General features: G+C 52.3%; 1 protein-coding gene across 1 annotated transcript; it reads left to right on the forward strand.

The window, feature by feature from the left end:
- Positions 1-1,155: 1,155 nt before the first annotated feature.
- Ppif (peptidylprolyl isomerase F) lies at positions 1,156-7,757 on the forward strand. Its single transcript, XM_020165747.2, has 6 exons — positions 1,156-1,460; positions 2,620-2,650; positions 3,141-3,229; positions 4,938-5,034; positions 5,541-5,616; positions 6,809-7,757. The coding sequence occupies exons 1-6, from the start codon at positions 1,266-1,268 to the stop codon at positions 6,942-6,944; spliced, it is 624 nt and encodes a 207-aa protein (XP_020021336.2). The 5' UTR covers positions 1,156-1,265; the 3' UTR covers positions 6,945-7,757.
- Positions 7,758-8,450: the final 693 nt, after the last annotated feature.

The raw sequence follows: 8,450 nt of genomic DNA on the forward strand, positions 1-8,450 counted from the left end.
ACACTGATGGATGGTGCTTAACAGTTGACAAATCCCTCTCTCTTAGGAAAGGCCTAAGTTCATTTTATCATCACTCCTTTACTGGAGATCTGGGAGGACTGCACAGGCTGGAAGTTGGGGTCCAGGGTACTGTAACGCTGGCAGAGCTTTCCTCTCTTTGGGTCTCAGTTTCCCATCTGTGGAGTACAGGTGTTGACCCAGATGCCCTCTCAGGGCCCTGACTGGCATTCACTTATTGTGGGCTTTCCATACCTCCTAGGCTGCTGTGATGCCCACCCTTAGCCCATAGGGTTTAAATCCCCTCCTGTGGTCCCCCTAAGCAGTCCCTTCTCTTCTGTCATTCACATGGCCACTTCTGATCTCAAAGCCCTTCTCTTGCTCTGTCACTTTTCCTTGTACTCCCTGTGGAATGGCTTCTGGCAGTTGCCTGCAGAAGGTGCAGTTGACCAGGTGAGTGTTGGTGAGAGGGGATCCAGCAACTGCCAGGCCTGGCTGGAGCGGGGAGGGATTAGGTCTGTCATTCTCCCAGGTTGGAGAGGAGGGGGCAATTCCAGAGAGCTGGAGCCTGGCAGGAACACAATAGACCCAGGCTACATTTCCTGTCTGGTTGGCAGAGAGTCTGGTCTCTAGAAGCAAATAGGAACAGTCCCCGGGCAGGACAAGAGGACCGTGGTCATCTTGTGTGTGGTGAAAGGGAGGTGTCTGCTAATCTGCTTCCTCCTGCTGCTGCTCCCTCTCTAATCCTGCCTCTTATCTCCACTTTTCTCCGACTTTCAATGCAGCATCTCTCTTGGTCTCTCTTTGTAGGGACTATGGAGGGTGGGGTGGCAGGAGGCCATTTGGCCTGAGCCTCACATAAATATTTTGCTATTATATTCAAATAAAAACATATGGATGCTGGTGTCACGTGTTAGCATTTTTTTTTTCTTTTAAAAAATATACTGGGACCCTAACAAAAACGGAACTGGCCTCTTTTTGCACAGTTGTGTCTATCCCTAGGGGTCTCTGGCCTTGGTCAGGGCCTCCTTCACAGGACTTCACCTTCTGGGGCCACACGAGCTGACTGCGCTGCCCGTTGACGCCGGCAGGGGTCGCTCGCAGACAGGCCCAAAGGGGGAGGAGGCATGCAGGGGGCGGAGCCTCAGCGTCGGCGGACCAATAAAGGTGACGGCGCGCGACCTCCGGAAACCGCTTCCTAGGCGCGGGGGACCTTTGCTGTGCGGTTCTCTCTGCTCGCCTCGTTCCCGCTTCCCAACAGACCCGCGATGCTGGCGCTGCGCTGCGGCCCCCGCCTGCTCGGCTTGCTCCCCAGCCCACGCTCCGCGCCGCTGCGCCTCTCCGCGGCCCGCGCGTGCAGCAGCAGTGGAGCCAGCGATGCGTCCTCTTCCTCCCCCCGGAACCCACTTGTGTACCTGGACGTCGGCGCAGACGGGCAGCCGCTCGGCCGCGTGGTGCTGGAGGTGAGAACACTGGACCCGATATGTATGGCCTGGGAGTGGGGGACGGTCTGGGGGCAGCCCTGGACACTGGCCGGTGCCTGGTGCTCTGGGTGACCTTGAGCCCCCCCCCTCATTCTGGGCTCAGGACCTCAGTTTCCCCGTCTCCGAGAAGGGGCATCAGCTTGGTCCCTCCTAGCCTCTCGGAACCGTGGAGACGTGGAGGTGGGGGGGGGCAGGTGTGGAGGAGAAAGTTCAAGGTCAGATCGCAGAGGGTGAGGGCCCGGCGTACCGCTGGCTGGCCCGGGCTGAGGGAGAGGTTTCGAGGCCCTCCAGGACCCTCCTGAACCCGGAGCTCCCAGATGTGTGTGTTGGGACAGGGCCGGTGGTGGTGGAGGAGTCTGGACTGCGGGTTAGGCAGGGCGCTCACGTGGCGGCCCCAGCAAAGGCCAGGCCCGCGCCAGGGCAGATCTGAGATGTCCCTCTTGACAGTAGGGAGTGTGCGGGAATCCAACCCCAGCCACTCTCTTGGGGATCGACATTCAGCACTTGCCCCAGGCTCTTTCTTTAGACCCTTTTAAAAACAAAGTAGGAAACACATAGTGGCCCAGGTAAAGGGAGAACCTAGTGTAGCCTTCAAGCTACACTTTGAACAAAGTGCCAGTTAGTGTTGACTGAACTGTTTACAGGGGGTCCATGGTATTTCTTTTTATGTCTCAATTTACTCTTGTGGAAAATAGGGAGTACCCTCCCTGCCCTCAGTTGGTGGAAGAGTTACTTGAAGTCAAGAGGCCAGCTTGGATGGTGCTCCAGCCTCCCCTTAACCACTGCTGCTCTCTGGACCTCATTTTTCCATCTGGGCCTCCTTGGACTGGCTCCTCTCTAGTCTATGCCCCATGTGGGTCCAGCCAAAGGAGCTGACCTGCCAGTTTTTTCCAGGAAGTGGGCGAGGATGGCAGTGGTATTTCTTCTGATAGATTGGGAAATTGAGGCTGCTTCTCCCAGTCTTGGGTTCAGGAAGCAGCTGCCAGGAGCGATAGCTGCTTTGCCTCTGCTTGGCAGTCAGAGGAATGTGCGTGGTTCTTTCTCACACTGCCTTGGTCACTCTGGGTATTGAGTGAGGAGGCTCCTTCCTGTGCCTGCCTCTGGACTGACCATCTTCTTTTGTCTCTCTTCCCCACAGCTGAAGGCAGATGTCGTCCCCAAAACAGCAGGTAAGACAGAGCCAGGGTCTTCTGGATCTAGTCTAGGTAGAAGGGAACAGGCAGGGCAAGACAGATTGGCTAGAGGGAGGAGTTGGGACTCTGAAACCATAAACTGGTAAGAGTTCATGTAAGGAGCACCTGCTGGGCACCCATTGGCAGCTTTCTGTCCCTCTGTGGGCTCTGCCATCTGTCTAGTAGAAGCTGAGAACCATGAAAGACCCATGTAAATTCCCAACTTCCTCCTTCTGTTACTCAAGGGGGTGAGGTTGTGTACACAGCCCTTGGACTCCCTGCCTGGCTAGCTTCTACTCTTGTCATAGTATTTAGGACCTGGGATCAGGGGTGGGAAGTGACTTGTCCTAGTCACACAGTAAGTTAGACAGAGTGGACCCAGAAAGGGGAGTCCAGAGTCTTTCCACATCAGTTTCACTTGCTGGGGGGGTTGGTGTGAACCCACAGCGGGGCTGGCCCTTTTGACCCATCTCTCCTCCTTCCTCAGAGAACTTTAGAGCCTTATGCACTGGTGAGAAGGGTTTCGGCTACAAAGGCTCCACCTTCCACAGGGTGATCCCAGCCTTCATGTGCCAGGTAACATGCCTCCATGGTCTCTGCTGTGACTGGGGATAGCAGCGGGAGCTGCCTGGGAGATTGGGAGGAGTACTGATAATTGAGCAGGTACCTGGTGCGTGGAAAGGATGGAACAGGGGACTGCTCCACCATTTTGTCCCCTCACTCTGTGAGGCTACACCTTATTCAAGTTGTGATGGACCTTGCCTGCCCAGGACCAGTGGCAGGATGGCCCTGCACAGCTGCACTGGGAACCTGTCAAGGGAGAGCTGGGGTTGGGGACAGATGTACATGGGGAAGGAGGTGGACCTAAAGACTTTGAAGGGCCAGCCGAATCATAGTCTCTGGTCTTGTCCCTGCGTGTGTCTCCCTCCGCACTGGGCATGGGAGATAAGGAGGAAGAGAGAAAGGGATAGGAGGAAGAGGAAGAACAGGGCCCAGGCACGGCCTAGACATGCCTGGACTTGGAGCTGCTTTTCCGCCAAGGGCATTTTCTTAGTTAAATGAACTTGTTATTTGTCCTGCCTGCTTTTCAAAAGGATTGGTATTGCTAGGTCAGGTTTAGGAATAGATGTTAGCGGCAAGTACTGCCCTGGAGGTCTGCACTAAGCAGTTTCAGAGGTTGTCTTCTATTGGGCCAGACCCGCAAGGTCCTGGGGCAAACATAGCCTAGGGCCAGGAGTATAGATGTCATGGCTTCTGAAGTCCTTCCTGCCCTGAATTTTCTGCCCATTCCCTTGATCCTGATCCAGTGACTGCCATACCGTAGTGAATGGCAGTGGGTTGAGACTGGGCCTGCTGACGTTCTGTGGTGCCTGGATACACATTGAACATGTTGAAGGCAGGGAAGGGCAGGCAAGGCTGTGGCTGTGGGGCAAGCCTGGCCAAGCTCTGTGGCCTCTGCCCCAGGCTCTCTGTTCCACCTGGGGCTGGTGGGTGAAGCAAGAGCTAAGATGTGCATCCAGAGCCAAGTAGGAACTTACAGATTTGGAGAGTCATCCGGCATGAGATAGTAGCCCCTGGCACCCAAGCCAGGTGTCTGGGACACTGAATTGGCATCTGTGGATGCTTTAGCAGGACTGAGCAGGTCACCCCTCTCACCTAAGGATCCCGTCTCAGGAAATCTGCAGTTTGACCGCAGCCAGTGACCGACATGGGCAGCCACAAGGCTCTTCTGGCCAAGAACTTCATGGAAGTCCTGCCAGGGCTGCCTGAACCTTAAGTGAGTTCTGAGTGTGGAAGGGTGCCAGCCTTGGCAGACGCTGTCCTTGGTCACAAAGTACAGAGAAGTGCTGGGCTTGCTGAGAGAGTAACCAGGGCAGGGATGGGACTTGGCCTGAGGAACTGGTCTGCTCCTATAGACCAGACTGAGGAATGGTACCCTGGTCACCTCTTGTTGCTCTCTAAGAGTGATGAGTTGAAAATCCTGAGTCACCAAGAAACAGCTCGGAATGGGTTCTTCTAGGATTACTTAAAAACAGACAAAAGGTGTAATTGTTCAGGAACTGGGGTAGTTATTACAGCAGAAAATATTTAAGCTTTGCTTTCTTTTTGCGTATTTCCCTTATTATTTCATTAGTCCTTATTTCATTGGATGTTTATTGGCCCCTTTGCCTGAGGGGCTTCTGTCTGGGTGGTCCTTGGGTAGGTTGGGGCTGCCTCCCAGCGCTGGAGCAGTACCTGCTGCCAGCTGTGTGTGGCGACCACTCAGAAGGTGTTCTGTGTGCAGGCAGGTGACTTCACCAACCACAATGGCACAGGGGGGAAGTCCATCTACGGGAGCCGCTTTCCTGATGAGAACTTCACACTGAAGCACGTGGGACCAGGTGTGTGGGGACTACTGCCCTCTGAGTGCTCCCCCAGTTCCAGCCCAGCCTGTAGCCCTGGGAGGCTGCAGTTGATAATTGCTTAACATTCAGAGATGAGCCTTCCCTTCTTCAGTATCTGGGAAGCTCAACATTTCTGGCTCGTTCCCAGCTCTCAGTTGAAAACAGGCTTCCTTTAGGGAACTCGGTATGGGAGAACTTTAAGCAGAACCTCAGCACGGTGTTGCCTATAAGACCCAAGGTGGAGGGTGGCAAAATCTAAAGGTTGCAGCCAATGTTCCTGCTTTGCTTCACACTGAAGAGCTTTGCCAACGCCCTCTCCTCCCAGGTCACCCCAGGGAGACCTAGCAGGCAGCCAAGGCAGACAAGCCACAGGAACTGTGGGATGACCCAGGATCTGCAGACTCAAATGTCCTTGATGTTGCTTGAGCTTCTGCACTTGTGAATTGCTTCCCAGGTGAGATGCCTCCTGGGGCACCAGGCTTACCTCTGCTTGCTTTTTGCAGGTGTCCTGTCCATGGCGAATGCAGGCCCCAACACCAACGGCTCCCAGTTCTTCATTTGCACCATAAAGACAGATTGGTGAGTTCCCTGCTCCAGACCCTCTGGGAGTGACAAGCAGCCTTGCAACTGAAGGAGAGTTTGTGCAGTATGTGTCCAGAACATCTACTGTAGGACAGTGGCCTTCTCCCTGTCTGGGTGTCTGTGTGCGAGAGAAAGTTAAAAGGATCAAGGGAGAATTGGGTTGTTCCTGCAACCTGTTGTAATTAAACTTCCCATTGGTGCTGCTGGCTGGAATCTGCTGTGTTCTGCACATGCAAAAGGATCGCTGTACACACATACTTGGGAAATGCTGTAGCACATTAGACCTTGTGATGGCCTGAATAGAAGCTGGCTTGCTTGGTTTGCTTGGTATAACCCAGCTTATAGCCACATGGGGTACACCTGGGAAAGAGCTACAGTGGACAGCTGGGTTTCCATTAAGCAGCTCCCAACTGCTCACAGCCCCCTTTCTCACACGTTCACGGATTCTAGGGATGTCTTTTTCCCTGCTGAAATTTCGATTAAGGGATAAGTTTCTCTGCTCAGAGTCCCTAGTGTCTTAGGCCTGGGGTACCTGTGGTGGGGATAAAAGCTGACTGGGAGCTCTAACATCATAAAGCCCATTTTCAGGACTTTAGGGAGACCCAGGTGGTAGGGTGGGCATTTGCTAGTCTCTACCCTCTAGGCAAGAAAGATGGAGATGGTGGGGCAGGACAGGTCTTGCTGGCTCTGCTCTCTTTGCTTCTTCTATGGAGCCTTTAATGGGTCTTGCCATTCTGCCCTTGGCTGTCACCACTCTTGGCTTCACTGGAGCTAACTAAGTATATTCTCGGAACTCTCAAATCAGGAGCTGTTCAGGACTTCCTTGTTTCCCTGCACCTATCATTTTGTCACTCACTGCACAGTTCATGACTGTTAAAGAGGTTCTATTTCTTTGGACCTCTAACTTTTTCAAAGTAGCTCAGTACCCTGTCATCTCCTTGGGCAGAACAGTGGCTCACTTGTCATAGATGAGATTGTCAAGATTCAGGTTGAGTGGTCTGGGGCAAGGTCTCCCTGAGAGGGCAGCACAATGCATTCTGGGAGCCAGGCATCCTCTGGGCTGCCTTTAAGGAGCTTAGCAAGGCCTCATCAAGCTTCAGATTGTGGAGCTGGGTACTCAGGGGTTCTTCTCAGAGTTGCTATTTTTGGTAAATAATTGTGTGACCTAGTGGCTCACCTTTCCTCACAGGCTGGATGGCAAGCATGTTGTGTTTGGCCATGTCAAAGAAGGCATGGATGTCGTGAAGAAAATAGAATCTTTCGGCTCCAAGAGTGGAAAGACATCCAAGAAGATTGTCATCACAGACTGCGGCCAATTGAGCTAACTGTGGCCAGGGTGCGAAGATGGTAGCCACTGTCTGTGTGTTGACTCACCCATGGGCTCTTAGCATAGGTGCCCCAAAGGGTCACCTTTGCTCACTCCCTGCCACTGTGTGCCTGAGGAAGGCCACTCAGGAATGTGCACCTCCACCAGAACCCACCAGTCTGATTCCTAATGCCTGCCCTTCCTTGTGACTCTATTTTTGGGCATTCAGTATATCTCACAGCTCTTGTCAATCACAGCCTGTGATTGCCCAGCTCAGGTTCATGTGTGCCTCAGTGATACGTTAGCATCCAAGGAAGGGTTCTGCCTTTCTTGACCAAGTGGGTAGCCAGTTGCTGTTTAATGATGTCTTCCTAATTGCAATAACTTAATCAACAACATTGCCTAGAAATGAAGCTGTGACACTGACTACATCGTGCCGTGAGGCCACCTGAGTTGGCGCAGGCCTGAGAACTCCAGAGCCTGGCTTTTGAAACACAACTCAGGCTTTAGTGAAAGTCTGCAAGAGTGAGGCCTTCCTTCTGATTACTGTGAATCTCACTGGGTTGCTGCTGTCATTTTTGAGAAGGGACTGAGGGTTAGAGCAGTTGGGCCTGGGAACAAGCCTGCTAACTGTGCCCAGTCAATGTGAATTCCTGTGTTGGAAGCTTCTGGAAAAGACTTGTAAGCGCCCTGTGCTCAGGAGGAATGTGTTTCCTGGTGGGCTTTACTTTTTCTGTGCATTGAATAAATCTAATCTGATGATGTATATAAAAGATTTCTGGAACGTTCATGTTCACCTTAAATGTGATAATAAATCCTATTTTCTATAAAACACTAGTGTCTGTGGTTTTAGAAAGAAATTGTCTTTAAGTATTTTGAGCCAACTTACTGAATTTCCATCTGTCAGGTGCTGTGGTAAGCGCTTTTTCTTTATTTTGGTGGGACTGGGGTTTGAACTCAGGGGTTTGCACTTGCAAAGCAGGTACTCTATTGCTTGGGCCAAACCTCCAGCCCATCTTGCTCTAGTTATTTTGGAGGTGGGGTCTCACAAACTATTTGCCTGGGTTGGCCTTGAACTGTGATACTCCCAATCTTGCCAGCTGAGTAGCCAGGATTACCGGAATGAGCTGTTCATTTATTTATTTATTTTTTGGTGGTACTGGGGCTTGAACTCTGGGTCTTGCCCTTGCTAGGCAGGTGCTCTATCACTTGAGTCACACCCCCCAGCTCTTGTTGCTTTAGTTTCTTTTTGAATAGGGTCTCATGTTTTTGCCCAGGCCTCAGTCTTCCTACTTATGCCTCCCACATAGGTGGAATGACAGGTGTGTGCCACCATACCCTACTTTATTGGTTGCTATGGGCTCTCATTAACTTTTGCCCTGTGATCTTCCTTATCTCCTCCTGAGTGACTAGGATTACAGCTATGAGCCATCACAGCAGGCTTTTTTAAAATTTAGTTTTGTAGGACTGGGAATGGAGCCCAGGGCCTTGCACAGGCTAGGCCAGAAACCCTACCACTGAGCTA

The sequence above is a fragment of the Castor canadensis genome, chromosome 7 (genome assembly GCF_047511655.1).
Source record: "Castor canadensis chromosome 7, mCasCan1.hap1v2, whole genome shotgun sequence".
Classification (NCBI taxonomy): domain Eukaryota; kingdom Metazoa; phylum Chordata; class Mammalia; order Rodentia; family Castoridae; genus Castor; species Castor canadensis.

What these genes read in the sequence shown, in the direction of transcription:
- Ppif (XM_020165747.2), top strand. Translation starts at nt 1,266, where the DNA reads ATGCTGGCGCTGCGCTGCGGCCCCCGCCTGCTCGGCTTGCTCCCCAGC. An exon ending in TCGGCCGCGTGGTGCTGGAG is followed by an intron (nt 1,461 to 2,619) that starts GTGAGAACACTG and finishes TCTTCCCCACAG; the next exon opens with CTGAAGGCAGATGTCGTCCC. An exon ending in ACTGAAGCACGTGGGACCAG is followed by an intron (nt 5,035 to 5,540) that starts GTGTGTGGGGAC and finishes TGCTTTTTGCAG; the next exon opens with GTGTCCTGTCCATGGCGAAT.